The sequence below is a fragment of the Hibiscus syriacus genome, unplaced genomic scaffold (genome assembly GCF_006381635.1).
Source record: "Hibiscus syriacus cultivar Baekdansim isolate YM2019G1 unplaced genomic scaffold, ASM638163v2 tig00110785_pilon, whole genome shotgun sequence".
NCBI lineage: Eukaryota > Viridiplantae > Streptophyta > Magnoliopsida > Malvales > Malvaceae > Hibiscus > Hibiscus syriacus.
Genome location: NW_024062862.1, coordinates 1,274,789 through 1,293,379, shown reverse-complemented (window position 1 = coordinate 1,293,379; position 18,591 = coordinate 1,274,789). Strand labels below are relative to the sequence as shown.

At 34.1% G+C, this 18,591-nt stretch overlaps 2 protein-coding genes across 2 annotated transcripts; one reads left to right on the top strand and one right to left on the bottom strand.

Annotated features, from left to right (window-relative positions):
* Positions 1-893: 893 nt before the first annotated feature.
* On the bottom strand, positions 894-5,281 carry LOC120140450 (GTPase-activating protein gyp7-like). The gene is made up of 7 exons (XM_039155438.1): positions 4,906-5,281; positions 3,642-3,777; positions 3,485-3,534; positions 3,121-3,172; positions 2,746-2,983; positions 1,685-2,703; positions 894-1,170 (listed from the first exon to the last, which is right to left on the bottom strand). Exons 1-6 carry the CDS (start codon positions 5,226-5,228, stop codon positions 1,712-1,714), a joined length of 1,791 nt encoding a protein of 596 aa, XP_039011369.1. The 5' UTR covers positions 5,229-5,281; the 3' UTR covers positions 894-1,170; positions 1,685-1,711.
* A 1,597-nt stretch (positions 5,282-6,878) lies between these two features.
* LOC120140448 lies at positions 6,879-7,427 on the top strand. The gene has a single exon (XM_039155437.1). The coding sequence runs from the start codon at positions 6,917-6,919 to the stop codon at positions 7,391-7,393; it is 477 nt and encodes a 158-aa protein (XP_039011368.1). The 5' UTR covers positions 6,879-6,916; the 3' UTR covers positions 7,394-7,427.
* Positions 7,428-18,591: the final 11,164 nt, after the last annotated feature.

Genomic DNA, 18,591 nt, shown 5'->3' with positions numbered 1-18,591 from the left:
TAAATTTGAATCAAATATTCATCCTAAGTATTATATACTCAGAATATATTAAAATTAAACCGAAAAATAATTTTTTAAAAGTAACTATAAGTCTATAACCTAAAAGTGTACTGAACCATTGAAAGTTTGGGAAGAATCACGTGAACAAAGGCATCTCAATTTTTTGGTGGATTGTGGATAAGTTACAGTGGATTTAAACTTGCACTACTTTGTTTGATTGGATGGGTAGAATGATGAAAAGATAAATAAATACATGGAAATATAAAAAAGCAGTATTGATTTTCTATGATATTGATCCATTTACGGCCAATCCACAACTTCATTTTAAAATATATTTTTTATCAAAACTATTTTAAAATTCATATAATAATTAAGTTTTTTTCTTGAATTAATACTCCTGTACCAAATAGACAACATGTAACTGAGCAGTATTTTCATATTTCATCAATGCTCTATGTCACCTAACGACCGGAAGAAGACAGCTAAGGATCCAAAAACAACAAAACCGAGATCTTATAAGACAGACAATCCCCATGTGGGATAGCCAATTAGGCATTGGTGGGGGAACGTAATATTATTAGCTATAAGTTTTCATCATGCTCTATGTGGCTGTTGCTTACACTCGTGCTCCATTTCCGGCCATTCTGCAAATGCATTACGGTAGTTGCTTGTCTCACCGGCATAAACATGGTCGGTGACTATAAGAAAGCAAAACTATTTGCATTGACGGCATTGACTGGCCGGGGGGGGGGGGGGGCGCACACTCACTGATTCAAAAGATCACAAATTCAAACAGAGAAAGAGAAGCTGCTGCAGAAGAAGCAGCATACTCTAACAGGGTTTTAACCGGTTTTGAGCTGCAACAAGAACTAAAACAATAATGGAAAAGAACAGAAGCAATAGGAGAAAACTAAGGTGCAAAATTCTGTAATTCGATAATTACAAATCAAGATTAAACATTCTAAATTGCTGATTTTTTCAGCGTTGCCACCGTCACTCTCAAATGAAGCGTAACTGCAGGCAATACATCATACTAATATGATCTCATCAATTACTTGGTACAGGGAGTTTGGAAATCAGCAGCTTGTTTGAAGCAGAAATATAAAGTACCTCACATCCCTAAATATTGCAAGAGTTGAGGAAAATTTTAAAGAAAATCGGTTAAGGAAACTGAAAAAAAACACAAGAAAGAACCTGCTGGTCCAGGTCCTCCTGTGTTGATTGAGCTTATGGCAGTTAAGAGGGGATTAACTTTCTTTGATTCGATTCATCAGCGGTTTAAGGAACGTTTAATTGTTGAAACAGACAGTAAAATAGCTGTGGAGTGGGTCAAGAATTACGATCGTTGTCCCTATGTCTACTTAAACTTAGTGAAAGACATTGTTACTATGCTAAGAGATTTGAATGGTATTATTAGATGGGTTGCTAGGACAGCAATGTTGAGGTTGATAGCTTAACTAAGGCTGGTATTGGCTAGTTCACTGATTGTGATTAAGCTCAATTAGTCTTTGGGTTGGTTATTGTTAAGGGAGTGTTTAAGTTTGTTTTTAAACATTATGTATATTTCGGTTATTAATGAATCCTAAGGCACTCTTTTCCTCCTTCCGCTGATTAAGGAGCACTTTGTGATCCATTAATCATGAAGGGGGGTTTTAATGAGGCCTACTTTCTTATAAAAAAAAACACGAAAGAAAGAAGGCAGAGAGTTGTACTAAATCTTGTTGTGCAGGTTGACCACCAAGTCATGGGCATCATCCAGAAGCTTCCAGACATCCAGTTGTCCGGCCATACTATTGCATTCTATCATCATCTCATGCATGCAGCTGTACATCTCTATGATCTGCTTCCTCCTTTGCAAAATGCATGCTGCGATTGCATAAAGCAAAAGATCATCGATAGGGGGAGGTCTAAGTCTCATTTTCCCCCAACCAGTTTTTGTAATACCGGCACGAATCACTGCCTGGTCTGCCCAAACCACTTCCCAGAGGCAAAGAGTCTGCTCAAAGTTTAACTCCCTCCTGAAAAATACCACAACCATTCTATACACAAAGAAGCAGCCCTCTGCTTGAAGCTCCTCCAGATTCTTATATAAATGAATATCCTTACACCTGATAATCTTGGACACAATGTTCAACTGTCTTCTAATGCCCACTTCGTCAAGTCGGAAATTGTGACGAGCTTTTTTCATGAAACCTGCAAAGCACCAGAAAGCTAAGAAGTCATCCCCTACCACTGAGATAATTGGAGAGAGCAGATCGCTCATTCCTTGGCAGTAACCTATCTCAGGATCGTAAAGGGTATAGGCCTCAAGTATAGCAACCAGCCGAGCCGCATGATAAATCCTGCATGGCTCTAGGTGGTCATATTCCTTCAAGCCAACACTCTCAGCCAACTGTTGTACTTTGATTTCTGATACTGAAGCCTGAGATGAAGCATAAGCAATCCATTCATCATTTGCCCTCACTGCATCAACACGGATGATTCTCTGCCACGTGGAAAAATCTTCATCTACGTGGGGTTTGGACCTGCCATTTATCAGGGAAGCAGCGGAACTATCATTCTCATGTTCACTGATACTATTTTCCTCGGTTATCTCTGAGGCAAAGAGGGGTGTGTTTTCAAGTTCTTCAGAGGAGTCAGAATTAGAAGACTCCCTCTCACCAGTAGAACCATTTTCACAAGTAATTGCACTCTTATCAGTATCTCCCTCCAAAACTGAGTCAGAAGATTGACGGGTTTGACAACTTTGATCACGCAGACGGCGACCAGAATCATCAACCTCAGGGCTTTCTTCCTCGGTGGAATCAGACCTTCTACCACTAACCACATCCTCTAAGCCTGGAGAATCAACAACTTGACCCAAATCCTCACTGTCTTGATTGTGGTCGTTTCCAGCAGTTTCCTTCGCCTTACAGCTATTCTCAAACTCAATACATTTACGAATTTGGTGACACCGTTTCCGCAAGCTTTCAAACTCTTTCTTGTATCAGAAAGAAGTACACAAATAAAAATCTAAAAAAAGGAGAAAAAGGATAGAAAGAGAAGCATAAGGAAGAAGGTAACAGTAAGAAAGAATCAGCTGTATTTTAACTAAGCACAACAATGAAAATGATTTCACCTTTTCCGTCTTCGAACGGATTCTCTTTCTTCCTTCGAACTGTTGATGTCATATCTGTTAAGCATGCAGACATCACAGTTAGTTGGTGAGCTGGTTTAACCAGTCAGTTATGATCCACATCTAAACTGTTTTCCAGAAAAAGTAATTAATATGACAATTCCAGATAAGTAACTAATAAGTCCATTAAGTGCCAAGATATGATAGGAAGGTGAAACAATGATTCATTAGAAAAAGAAATCAGGCCATTAGCCAGTAATCCTGGAGGGAAAATCTAACCTAGAGGTTTAAGAGTTACAAGAAACAGAAAGGTCTATTTGAGATAAAGTATAAAGTTCTAGATAAAGAGTAAAAGTATATGGATCTTACATTCCAAGGAGGAATGGCCATACCTCTGCTCTAATACTTGGATCAACACCCTGCATTCAAGATGAAAAGAACAATATCTCAATCAAAATATCCCTAAAACAGACTAAGCCAGATAAAGGAGAAGGCAAATAAGTCTGGAACTATATTAAAAACATACTCCACTTCGAACTTTCTTCAGAAACTTGACACCCCCATAATTAAGTTTACCACCCTCTGTGAATAAACTTTTCCATTGTTTAGGTTGAAGCGCGTGTTTTCTTCTTCTACGGGAGCAGGGCGATTTTAGGCTACCCCTACAGAAATAAACAAAATTACAAACTCTTTTTGACCAAGATAATCATAACGGGAAAAAATAAGTTAAAAGAAATTTAACAGGCAATAAATATGAGTATCAGTTCTTGTCATTTTAGATAAAATCATAAAATAACATGTATTCATTTTTGTTAGTGCATGATTTATGAAATACACTATACACCATACAATTGTAGAATAGTAATGCATCAAATGAAGCGAAACTTATGAAACACCCAACTGAGTAATGCTAATAGCTGAGAAGATACATAGAAGAGTCAAGACAGGAAAGAAAAAAACCTCAACTATTCTGCAAATAGTATTGACTTTTGATTGCAAGTAATTGCAGTCACTAAGAGGGTCTGTAACTGTTGCAAACAAAGATGAGAACAAGCATCAATCACAATACAACGGCAACAACTAAATATCATAATAAATAGCTATGATGAAGCACTATTAACATACAAATCATGACTAATATTACACTTTAAATGAGAATTGTGATAACCATCTCGAATTTAGCTCAGCACTACCGGAATGTGAGAATAATGACCACAGCAGACCAGCATGATCAACATCAGAAATGAATAGTTAAATCTTTCAAATAATAACCACATTCAGAAACTACACAGAGAGGAAGAAAATATGAGATAGGAATCGAGCTCCTACTAACAACTTAAGGATCATGACATTCATTAAATTTATTAGACTACATACAGATGGGGATCTAAGAACCAAAAGAATAATAAAATGAAAATTAAGGAAGGAAATGGAGGTAAAAATTAGAATCTATAAATCCTGGCAAATATAACAAGATAAGTAGAAATGTAAGAAAATTCAACAATCAGCTGGATGTAATGAGGAAGATGAATGACGATGGAGAAGTAAAGAAGAGTTAAGTATTCAACGGCGATGTTGAGGATGATGATGGCAACGAAGATGTTTGACTTTGACGTAGGATTATGATAAACGGTAATTCGATCAGTTTATTCGGTAACCATATTGAAATACATCCAATTTACCTAATTAACAATAAACAATCAATCTAAGCTGTGAAATGACTGCCGCGATTTAAAATGAGAATGAAGCTACAATTTTCGAGAAGAAAATTCTGATTCGTGTTTCCTTACCTTCGAGAATAAACGATGGTGGCGGCGAGGGCGATACCGGCCATGTCTGTGACGGCGATGGCTACGCCAGAAGGCGAAATCACAGCGTAATAAGACCAGAAACCGCCGCCACCGCCGGCGGTGCTAGCTTCCGCGAATAAGATCCATTTCTTAGAACCTACAATGCGGTTGTCGGATGAGAGAAATAGCATGAAAAAAGCGATGTAAGGTAAACCGATGGTAAAGCCTAAGCTGCTGAGATCCCGGCTCGAATTTCCCCTCTTCTTCGACTCGTTCTTCTTCTTCTTCTTCCGGTATGCAGAGCGGAAGAAAGCAGTAACCATCAACAAACGGAGGAAACAGCTTGTGCCTTCTGCTTCTTTATTTTATCTGTGAATTTTTGTTTTATTTTTTGGATGATTATTTATGTATAATTACTATTATTATGTTCAATAAAGCTCTTGCTCGCTTTTAATGAAACGCAGTAAATGTAATATAGTAATAGGGATATCTCTTTGCCTTTCATTATTGAGAATAAACTGTGTGAACGAGAGAGAGATAGGGATGGTGACCGAAAGTGTTCGTAAAATGCAGATGGCAAGTTTCAGATTCCCATGGCTGTGGCAATTTTTGGGCCTTTTAGCTCGGCCCAGTTTTCCTATATTATTATTCACTTTACATATGGGCTATATTATATCTTCTCGGTTGAAGGATTGCATAATCTGTTAAATTCGATAATTTCAATAAAATGAAAACTTTATTCAAAAACTTGGGTAAGATGAGATGAAATTAACAATTGTGAAATTATCTGAATTTAATAAGCTTTAATATAATTTGATTTAATAATATAAGGATTTTTTAAAAATAAAATTCAATTTGAGTTTCAGTTTATAATAATAAATTTATGATTGAAATTAATTAAAAATAACACTACAATTTTCATCTATATATTTAGGAATAATTATTATGATGTCTCTACATATATATTTCTATTATTTTTATTTTATTGAATAAAAAAATATTAATGTTAAATAGACCGAATTGAATGTAGATTTTTACCTTTCCAAAAAAATTGAGTCAAGTATTTTTCTAAACTCAGTAGGATGTCAAATAGTATTTGTCAGATAGAGAGCTATATATTATTTAAATTAAAATTAAATCACCAGAAATTTAATCTGACCCGAATTATGGTAATTCCTAAACAAAATATTTTGGAATTGAGGTTAAATTCAAAAACAAAAATATTGAATAAGATAAATACATCAGAGTTTAATAAATTATGTAAAAATGATCTTTTTATGAATGATATTTTAATATTATAAAATAAATATAAAAAACTTTTAATAATTATTTAGATCTATCAAATTATTTTTAAACTATAATAAAATAAATTTTGAGATTTATCAAATTTTATTATTGGTTTAACGTTTTAAAAAACTGTTTTATACTTACTTAAAATTTTATAATGTAGACAGAGACTTAATTCATAAAAATACAACTCAAACAATTCTAAAATCAAATTTTATCATATTCGAGAATGTTAACAATCAGTTTAGATGACCATTAATTTTTTAATTGGAAATAACGAGTTTGGAACATATTAATAGTCGATTGATTATTTTGTAACTTTTAATAATCAATAAACTTAATAAAGCAACATTTTATAATTGAGTGATTATTTTATAACTTTTTAATAGTTAATTCGATGCACTCAGAGACCATTTTACCCTAAATAAAACTATGTAAATTGAAGTCGAAATGAAGAAAAAAAATGCCCTCAACTTTATTGCAGCAGACTGGACCTTGATCGGTAGAATCAGTCAAAAATAGCAGTCATTTTGCAGTTGAACTACTCCATGAACAAAACCAGTAATCCGCTCAACTTCCAGCCAACCATACACCTAAGTTCCTCTTCCAAAGTATTTCAGATGAATAAATAATTGTATATATATATAACCCTCAAGCTCCACACCACCGTATCTAATACACATTTCATTTCCTCAAAACCAAACCTTCATTTAACATCTCTAACATGGCCACCACCAAGGAAGTCGACCAGCAAGCCGGGGTGGAGATCGTCTACGGAGCCGAAGACTGCTACCGCCACTCCTTGGAGCTCCTGCAAGAACTGGGGTTCCCTAAAGGGGTGCTTCCATTGAAAGACCTCGTAGAATGTGGACGAGTTAGGGAAACCGGGTTTGTCTGGATGAAACAGAAGGCGCCGTACGAGCATTTCTTCGCGAGAACGAATACTAAGGTGAGCTACGCGACGGAGGTTACTGCATATGTAGAGAAGTTCAGGATGAAGAAGATGACCGGGGTTAAGAGCAAACAGGTTTTCATATGGGTACCGATAACCGAGATGAGCATCGACGAAGCTACCGGCGAAAAGATGTATTTCAAAACTCCGATGGGGATCGGGAAATCGTTTCCGGTGACAGCGTTCATGACGGAGGAGGAGGAGAAGAAGTATTTGGAGGACAAGAAAGGAATGAATGGAAAATATTGATATTATTACCGCAACTTTTCTAATGTTTTATTCAAGGTGGTGCATTGGTCCCACATGGGACCAAACTATGGTATCTTTAGTTTGATTTGTTTTCTTATTTTTTATTAAATTATCTATTTCAATTATATAGTTTGTATTTTTCGGCACCAGACCTTTTATTATTCCAAAATTATTCATGAAAATATTTTTTTTATTTAAGATAAAAATGCATATCATTAAATACATCTTTCAGAAAGAAAAAAATATATATATCTTTCAGAAAATATGTATTTATAATATACTTTTTTTCTTATATGATGTAATTTGTTAAAAAACGAAATACGTATTTTATGAAACATACATTTCTTAAAAAAAAAAGTTTATTTTCATTTCCCAGTTTATACCTCATGTTTAGAGTTGTAGGGTTGATTAATTTAAGGTTTTAAGGTTAAAGATTTTGAATGGTTGTCTAGAATTTTTAATTGTTATGACATTGAAACCTAAAGTCGATGAATCATGACTTAGGGTTTAGTTATATGGAATAATTTTTTTTTTAAAAAAAAAGTATAAATATATAATGTTTACAATAAAGTCAAATAGAACATATTTAAAATATCTAAAACATTCCTTAAAATTGTTCTCCATCATAATAAATCAAAGTAAATATGCTGGAAATGTATAACAAAACAACTAACTGTCAAAGTCGAATGCAAAAAAGGAAGAGCACACAAATATATAAAATTTATAGTAATAAATTTGGATAGAACATAATGCAGTGAAAGAATATAAATTACATCGAAAACGGACATCAACATACATTAAGAAAATTATAATCATAACAAGCACACAAATAAACAAACTGCAATACACATCACGAATCAAATACAATGATTAAGTGGTTAACATAAATACAAGATTTTGATTAAATGAATCATTGATGTTATTAAAACTTTTGCATTCGGATACCAACAATTAGAAGATGATTAAATATTCTAGTTGACAATATAATAATATAATATCAATTTTTTCTCGTCAAATGTCTTAACAAATATTAAGGGTCAAAAAAATTTAATAACTCTTAATATCTTATACTAATGATAGATCTAAAAATATTTTCTGGATGAACATACATATATTAAGAATATAATTTTTTTATTAAACGAATACAAATAAAATTACAGAGTAAATATCATCAATAAAATAAACAATTAACATAAAAAAATACTCACCTACGTTCGTCATTGCTTGATACTATATATACAACAAATGAAGATCCAATTGTATAAATTATTTTTGAGCTAGCTTCTATTGAAAAGTTGTTGTTGGAGGATTTTATAATTATAAAATAAAAAAATGATATATTTAAATAAAGGGTAAACTACTCCATTCCTCATGGAACTTTACTATCTTCTATTTCATTCATTATACCTTCAATTTTTCTAATTTACTCATTAAACTTTCAAAGTACTCATGTTTTTGTTACACCCCAAATTAGGGGTCAAATTATGAGTTTCTGAAACTTATGGACAGATTTAGAAAGTACGGAAATTAAGGGACCTAGTCCTGAATTTGCCCATTTTCTATTAATGGTGAAAAATAAACCCAGTTAAACATATTTCCCCCGATTGGTAAGAACCAAAATCCCTAAAAACTCCCCCGATCGAATCTTCGTTGGCCTCCCCAAGCCTCGTTGTCCAGCCATGTTCGACCAGTGCTACCCTCGTTCGCCTCGTCGTTGGCCGACGACCAAAACCCCCATGGTTTCTAGCCGTGAAACACTCTCGTCCGTCGCGAATCGACGTTAAAATCATCGTTGAGAAACCTCCCTCGTTGCCTTGGTTTTACGCGATTATGGCCAAATCGTCGGCCGTAGTTTCTCACCGCCCCATCATCGTGATCCCCGACCAGTTTTGACCGGGTTCGTCGCCCCACCATTGCATGTCCGCCGTCTACCATGGTAAGTGCCTTGACCACCTTATTTCGTTCGATTCTCCATGTTTAGGTTGGGTTTTTAATATGTTTTGGTTGGATTTGATGAGTGTTTGAACAGGGAGTAATCGACTGACCATCCTGAGACCGTCGCCACGCACCTCCGCGTACGCGTGGGCATGTTATGTCAGCCCTTGAAATCTTTAGATCTTGTCTAGTCGGTCTGGACCAGTTTGAACTGGTCCAACATGACCCGAACACATCAACCCAACATTCATGCTCAACCCGCTTGACCCGACCCGAGCTGATTTGACCTGACTCGAACCATTGATCGGTCTGACCGTTGACTTTGACTTTGACCGAAAAAATCAAATTTTCTGAAAAGCCCTATTTTATATTTTCGACGTTTTGAGTCTGAATTTGAAGTCTGTTTTTCCATATTCATACCAAGTAAGTCGTTTTTCAATGTTTTATCTTCATATTCAAGTTGGTTCTCATTTAAGTTCAGTTTCTTATGTAAATTCGTTTGCTATGTATCCGATGAATTATTGGACGTTAAATTCAAGTTCAAGAATGATTGAATGAAGATTAAATGTTCGATCAGTGGAGCATAAAAATAGAGGTAATACTTTACTATTTTTTGCATGCTTTCCGGAACACATTGATAATTGGTAAATACATGGATGAAAATAATTGGTCCATGAGATGTAGTTAAATATCATTGGACTCAGAAGAAATTGGAATAAAGACAGAACATTGTATAAGACTCTGACGTCTTAAAAAAAATTGGTAGACTGATCAGAAATAAATTTCAGTTCAATAATTTAATCAGTAAATCAATCAATCTCTGAATGCGTAAATCTTAATAATCTCGTTAAAGATTAAATGTTGGAAATATTTGGATAAGAAATTACCAAAAATAGCACTATGGGGTAAAATTACAAAAATGCCCTTATAATGTAAAAATGACCAATACTTTCCCTAATCGTGAAAACAACCCCCAGTGATCAAATGAATAAAAGAGTCTTAACTCTAAATGAATTAAAATACTTTCAAGCCTAAGTTATCAGAAGTAATGCTACTGACAGAATTGAATGAAATGATGATAATACCCTTAAAGAGTAAAAATGACTATGGATGAATATGATAATGGAGATGACTTGAGAACTTAAATTATGATCCACTCGAATCTAGAAATCGTCGATTTAATTCCTGATTTAGTTAGAATAAACCTAAGTGTAATAAGATTCGAACCACGACCAAGCTCTAGAATAACTAAATACCCTCAACTCTGAAATGAACAAATCAACCTCGTATATCAATATGACTATATTATATGACCAAGTTAAACGGAATGGAAGTTATGTATGTATTCAAATTTTGGAAATTATAGAATTACTCTGAAAACTCTAAAGTAGTCGGGATAGTTGATGAGTGTTCTGAATCGATATTATTTGCTTGTTAAATCTTCGATTTTATGGATTTATTTTTGTTGATTTTGTTGTGTTATGCTTATTTTCGTGCAGTGTCTTACTTTTTATATTTAATAGTAAAACATGTGCATTCTGCATTTTTTTATTATTTGGTCATGGCTAGAGACATGGGCACGACTCTGGGCATGACAAGGTCTGACGTGACAGTTTCGAGAAGGTCCGGTCAGCAACAATTTTCTAAAAGATATAGTCAGCGCTTTCTGGAAGGTGGACGGGTAGAGCTATATTAGGAGACTTATTTTTATATTTTAAAGTTTGAATTTAGAAAACATTTAAAATTATCTTTAGGATTATTTTTTATTTTAATTTCTATTTTTATTTCTAGGGTTTTATAAGCTATAAATACCCTCTTGGTGTAAGCCTAAATACACAACTCAAAATTTACTATTCTTCTCTCTAGTTTTATAAAGTTATTTATTTTCTTTTCTTTTCAAGTTTTCATTTTTCTTTTCTTTTGTTTTAAGTTTCGTTTTTAAACATGTTGAGTATGATTTTTTTCATGCTTATCTAATTTTCTCATAAGTCGAGAGCTAAATCGATGACTCAATTCCAACGTGAGAATTGAAAAACACCTTAATAACTTCGGAATATCTCCCTCAATCTTTGTGCTTATTTTCAAAATCAAAATAGTTTTCAAAATCAAAGATTGACTTTGGTCAAGATGTTGTTGCGATTAAATGTGGGTTGAAGGATCGACTTATTGAAAGTACATTCGACTTCCTGGGAACACACTTGGCAAAATTACCTTGCCAAGAGGGAATTGAGATAGGAATTAGTAGTTATTGAAACAAGAATTTGAGTCAGTCTTCACGAACATAAATGATTATTGATCTACTACAATTGATGTTGATCAAATCAATTTACGAACCCGGAATCAAAGATTGCCTTGGGTATTCGGTATACAAAATAGAGTCATGATGATTGCCCTTATAAACAAAGTAACCGACGCGAATCCCGAAAGGGAAATCTAATTCGATGATCCGAATGAAATTGAGTCAAAACGGGGCTTAAGGATATTTTTACCATATTCATTTTCAACTTTACATTCTTCATTTTCTTTATTTTTACTTTAAATAACTTTTTATTATATAATATTTTTACCAAAATTCCCTTTTTATTACTTATCGCCTAGTTTAAACTATTCAAACAGAAATTTGAAATTTTCTAAGTCCTTGAGGATCGACCCTTACTTCTCTTTACTACGTATTTCATTTATTTATTAATTAAAAATAAGGAATTTATTTTGGTATCAAAATGGGTAGTTGTCAATAGTCTTGACTACTAAATGACCTTAGTAATCTCAATTGCTTAGGATTAAGTAGGTGACTTGGATAAGTCTGGAAATGCTGATGAACTTACCTGATGTACCGTCCTTAAGGGTTATGAACCACGAATCAAGCACATCAATATTTCCTGATAACGTTGTAATACCGAATTGGAATAAAGACCATAGGAATACTTGTTCGTCTCCCTAAAACCTATTCAACGATGATTCTGAATATGATCAATTGATAAAAGTTGTTTGTATTAAAAGTGAATACTCTGGAAGTGGAATGATTTGACTGGTTGACAGGTATCATTGATGAGATTTGTACAGTTCACGTTAACTCGATATTCCGATAAATCAACAAAACTCATAGATGCTCTGAATCTTCATCTCGCCCTTATCAACTCAAATCACCAAGAATTCTCTAAGAACCTAATGGCCAAAATGCCTCTGATTTCCTGAATAATGGAATCACTCATGTTATATCTGAAAATACAAGTAACTCATATGCAAAAGATTCTGAATACCTTTTTGATTTCATAGTGGCTCCGAAAAATGTCTGAATATTATATGATCCTGATAAATCACATTCTGAATAACTAATGATTATGTCAGCTAATGAACTCTTTCGATAGTGATTCTAATTTCTGACATTATACCGGTATATTGAAGATCCGTGTTTCCCTGCCCGATAAGATTATCAAGTACCTCTGAATAATATCTGGAACCTCTAGTGTTCCCTGATCACATGTATGTTTTCTCTGAATTCTGTTCTGATTTCTTCTCTATTTTCTAATATCTCTGTTTACTGACTGAAATTATTTTTATACGGGGTATTCTGGGACTCTAGTATGACTGAAGACTCTGGTAGGTTTAGTCGCTGCTGATAATTCCTTGTATAGGTTCAACACTGACTGGTAATTCCTTATCTCTGGTAGGTTCAGTCACTATTGGTAATTCCTTATATAGGTTCAACACCTACTGGTAATTCCTTATGGACCTAAGGCGGCCCTTGGGTAGGCCCTGCGACCCGAAAATCTTTATTGGGTAGGCTTTCAGGCTCCAAAGTACTCCCTTAGGTTATACAGTTCTAGGGAGTTGCATATGGCGTTCGGTTTGAAAATACGTTTTAAATTACTACTATTTTAAAAAGATCTATATTTTTTCACTGGTTTTGTGAGAACACACTAGACACCTGATTCTGATCTCCTGAACCCAGTTATCAGAAACATTTCCTTTGAACTAAAAGCTTATTGTCTTTTACTATCTGAGATATCAGTGGGACCTCAGCTCAGCATAAAAGTCTGTAGATGTCTGAATCAATAAGGAAACATATGTTTATTTGTTATATGCATGTTCTTCAACATCAACTGGTAGTTCTATATTGATGAGCTTCCCAAATCTCACTTGTTACTCACTTTTTTAGGTTAAAAAGAAGGGGCATGTAACTTGTATTTTATTTTTACACTCGAGTATTGAATATGTTTTATTTTTGAATATTATTAAATTTAACTTTTATATTTAGAAATTATTTTATGATTTCATATTTTAAAAAAATTAATTTTTTTTTCGAGTTTTTATGGAGGGTCGCTCCGGTAGCCCTAATGTGACACCCTGGATCGGATCGGACCACCCGCATCGGTCTGTGGGGGTTACATATAGTGGTATCAAAGCAAGGTTGAGTCAAATTTTTCTAGATAGATCGACTGATCAAAGTAAAAAGATGTTTGTTCAGTACATGCCCTTAAACCACAACCGTAATTCTCTAAGCCAAAACTCCAAAGTCGAGCTCTTCTCTGTAGTAAGTTAACCTAAGTTTTCTATATGTCAGAGATCAACCTATGCATAAAGTAATACCAGTAACATTTATCTAAATTATGTAAAGTACCTCACGAGTAAATGTGAGAGTTACTTATCCGAGAAATTCTGACCCGACTCCAGAAATGAAAGTGGGAGATATTGTCGCTCTATGAACCTAACCTCATAACCAAGGTCGATTTGATTCCCCGAGGATAATTTTGTTCAAATTTATTATTGGGATTAAGGGAGAGTTTTGACGAGAATGTATATTCAATTGGTTAAAGATTACTAAAGTACTAGTACTTTTGTAAATGTTACCTGAAGATAATGAAGAACTTCCAAATTCAATTACTAATCATTTCTGATCAAGTCACTCAAAAACCCATTTTACAAATTCATCTTTAGTTTACTCATCTCATAGTTTTAATCAATCTTAAGCTTTTCTTAAGCTTATATAACACCTAAAGACCAAGAACTAACTTAAAATGAAAGGAATAATCAACTTGAGACTAACTCACCTTAGGTATGAACTCACGGTAGAGAGGAGGAAGAAAAGATGAAGATGAGAGAATTCTAGATTTCATTTTTTCTTTTTCTCAACGTGTTTATAATACACCACTAATGAATTTTTAATTCATTTTCCTATTTAATGACCATTATATTTTTTCATCTTTTAATTCTTGCTAATCAAACTACACCAATAATTTCAGTTAAATCCCTGAACTTTCAATTTATCTAAATTGATCACGAAGTTTTAAAATCTTATATTTTAGTCAGTAGCCCGGTATTTAGGACGCTACACCACCATTTCCCTTCCGCCGTGGTAAGTGCCCTGACCACCTTATTTCGTTCGATTCACCGTGTTTAAGTTGGGTTTTAATCTATTTTAGTTAAATTGTGATGAGTGTTTGAACATAGAGCAATCGACCGACCATCCCAAGAACGACGCCACACACCCCCATGCGCCTCCGCGTGCACGTGGGCATGTTCTGTCAGCCCTGAAAATCTTCTAGAACCGGTCTAGCAGGTCAGAACCAGCCCAACCCGACTGAAATCGGTCAACCTGACATGCCTGCCCAACTAGTTTGACCCGAATCGAACTGGTTTGACCTGACCCGAATCGTTAACCGTATAACGGTCAAACCGTTGACTTTATCTGTCTGATCATTGACTTTGATTAAAAAAGTCAAGTTTTTCAAAAATCACTATTTTATATTTTTCGACATCATGAGTCCGAATACGAAATTTGTTTCTCCAATTTCACACATGGTAAGACGTTTTTCAATGTTTTATGTTCGGATTCAAATTGGTTTCTCATTTAAGTTCAGTTTCTAACGTAAATTCGTTTGTTATGTATCCGAGGAATTATTGGTCATTGAATTCAAGTTCGAGAGTGATCAAATGGAGATTAAATGTTTGATCGGTGGAGAACATAAATCGAGGTAATACTATTCTATCTTTTACATGCTTTCCGGAACACATTGATAATTGATAAATACATGGATGAGAATAATTAGTCCATGAGAATTAGTTAATTATCATTGGACTCAAAAGTAAATTGGAATAAAGACGGAACATTGTATAAGACTCTGACGTCTCGAAAAAGAAATTGGTAGACTGATCGGAAACAAATTTTAGTTCAATGATTTAATCAGTAAATTAATCAATCTCATAACACGTAAATCCTGATAATCTCGTTAAAGATTAAATGTTGGAAATATTTGGATAAGAAATTTCCATCTATGAGGTAAAATTACAAAAATGCCCTTGGAATGTTAAAAAAGACCAAGACTTCCCCTAGTGGTGAAAATAACCTCCAGTGATCAAATGAATAAAGAAATCTGAACTTAAAGAGTAAAAATGACTATGGATGAATATGATAATATAGACGACTTGAGAACTTAAATTATAATCCACTCGAATCTGGAAATCACATATTAAATTCCTGATTTAGTTAGAATGCCCCTGAAGTGTAATATTATTCGAAGCACGTCCAAGCTATAGAATAACTAAATACCCTCAACTTTGAAATGAACAAATCAACCTTGTATTCCAATATGACTATATTATATGACCAAGTTAAACGGAATGAAATTATTGTATGTATTCGAATTTTGAAAACGATAGAATTACTTTGGAAACTCCGAAGTAGCCGGGATAGTCTTGATTACTAAATGACCTTAGTAATCTCGATTACTTAGTATTAAGTGAGTGACTTGGATAAGTCTGGAAATGCTGATGAACTTACATGATGTATAATTCCTAAGGGTTATGAACCATGAATCAAACACATCGACATTTCCTGATAACGTTGTAATGTCGAATTGGAATAAAGACCATTGGAATACCTGTTTATCTCCCTAAGACTCATTCAGCGATGATTCTGAAGATGATCAATGGACAAGAGTTATTTGTATTATAAAGTGAATATTATGGAAGTGCAATGATTTGACTGGTTGATAGATATCATTGATGGGATTTGTACAGTTCAAGTTAACTCGATATTCCGATAGATCAACACAAGTCGTAGATGCCGTAAATCTTCTTATCTCCCTTATCAGCTCAAATCACCAAGAATTCTCTAAGAACCTAATGCCCAAAATGCCTCTGATTTCCTGAATAATGGAATCATTCATGTTATATCTGAAAATACAAGTAACTTAAATGCAAAGGATTCTGAATACCTTTCTGATTTCATAGTGCCTCCAAAAAATGTTTGAATACTATATGATCATGATAAATCACGTTCTGAATAACTGATGATTCGTCAGCTAATGAACTATTTTTATAGTGATTTTAATTTCCAGCATTATATGAGTATACTGAAAACCCGTGTTTCCCTGTCCGATAAGATTATCAAGTACCTCCGAATAATATTTGGAACTTCTAGTGTATTCCCTGATTACATGTATGTTTTCTCTGATTTATGTTCTGATCGCTACTCTGGTTTCTAATATCTCTGTTTACTGATAGAAATTATTTTTATACGGGGTATTCTGGGACTTTAGTATGACTAGGGATGTGTATGGAACCTGAACCTGACGGGTTCCAACCTAACCCGATCATGTCGAATTTTTTTAAAAAATTTCGGGTTCGGTTGGGTTTTTTCATGTAAAGTTCAGGTCGGGTTGGGTTCAGGGTGAAAATTTCTCGACCCACCCGAAACGAAAAAATATAATTTTACCTTAAATATTTAGGAATAATTACAATAATACTGCTATATATATTATTATTTTTCAATTAAGTCACTATTTTTATTGAATAAAAATATTTTTTTATTATTTCGAGTCAGGTCGAGTTTTTAAGTTATATATCGAGTCGGGTTCAGGTCTGATCTCGGGTGGAGGACTCCTTGTTCTCGGGTCGAGTTGGGTAGACCAAAAACCCGACCCATGCCCATCCCTAAGTGTGACTAAAGACTCTGGCAAGTTCAGATGCTATTGTTAATTCATTGTATATGTTCACAATTGACTGGTAATTCCTTATGTCTGCAGATTCAATCGTTGCTGGTAATTTCTTGTATAGGTTCATCACCGACTGATAATTTCTTGTATAGGTTCATCACCGACTGATAATTTCTTATGAACCTAAGACGACCATTGGGTAGGCTTTGCGGCCCCTGAAATCTTTCTTAAGTAGGCTCTCACGGCCCAATGTGCTCTCTTAGGTTATGCAGTTCTGGAGAGCTGCATATGGCGTTTGGTTAGAGGGATTAGTATGGTTTTTGAAAAATACGTTTTAAACTGCTATGTTTTAAAAAGATCTATATATTTTCACTGGTTTTGTGGGAACACGCTAGACATTTGATTTTGATCTCCTTAACCCAATTATCTAAAACATTTCCTCTGAACTGAAAGCTTACTGTCTTTTACTATCTGAGATATCAGTGGGACTTAAGCTAACATAAAAGTCTGTAGATGTATGAATCAATAAGGAAACTTATGTTTATCTGTTATCTGCATGTTTTTCAGCATCAGCTGGTAGTTCTGTATTACTGAGCTTCCCAAAGCTCACTCTGTTACTCACATTTTCAGGTTAAAAGAATTGAATCAGTGCAAGTATTGACGTCAGTAAGGGAGTTTCATTAGCGTTTCTTATGGAGTACGGTGCATGGAATTAGGGGGCATGTAACTTGTATTTTGTTTTTATATCTGAGCCTGAAATCTCTTTTATTTATGAATATTATTAAATTTTAATTTTGTATTTATAAATTATTTTATGATTTCATATGTTTTAATAAAAAATTAATTTTTTTCGAGATTTTTATGGTGGGTTGCTCCAATGGCCCTAATGTGACACCCCGGATATGATCGGGCCACTCGCACGGTCTGAGGGGGTTACAGTTTTGGTCACTACAAATTATTTTATTATTATTATTATATGATGTGGCATTTTTTATTATTAAAATATAAAAATAATTTAAAATAAATAATAAAAATAATATTTTCACGTCTCCGCCATCTATAACATCACCATCGTCCTTTCTTGTCATCTTCGACCGCTATTAACCTTTGAAACCGACAATTGTTTGATCTCAAATTTCTATTGAGAGACTAGCTTTGACACATTGAGTCTGAATTTAGTGGTTGTTTCACCGTAAAATGTCATAAAACCCTTGAATCTCGACTATACATTTTGATTTCATCACTTTTGATTTTCTATTTGTTGACTTCAGAGCATGTTTTGACAAAATAAAGGTTGGATTTAGACTCAAGGGTTCAAGGCGAAGT

Excerpts from the sequence above, each read along its gene's own strand:
- LOC120140450 (XM_039155438.1), bottom strand. The coding sequence starts at position 5,228 with ATGGTTACTGCTTTCTTCCGCTCTGCATACCGGAAGAAGAAGAAGAAG. Across the intron at positions 3,535-3,641 it reads TGAAGAAAGTTCGAAGTGGA|GGTGTTGATCCAAGTATTAG; the intron begins GTATGTTTTTAA and ends TCTTGAATGCAG. Across the intron at positions 2,984-3,120 it reads AATCCGTTCGAAGACGGAAA|AAGAAAGAGTTTGAAAGCTT; the intron begins AGGTGAAATCAT and ends TCTTTCTGATAC.
- LOC120140448 (XM_039155437.1), top strand. The coding sequence starts at position 6,917 with ATGGCCACCACCAAGGAAGTCGACCAGCAAGCCGGGGTGGAGATCGTC.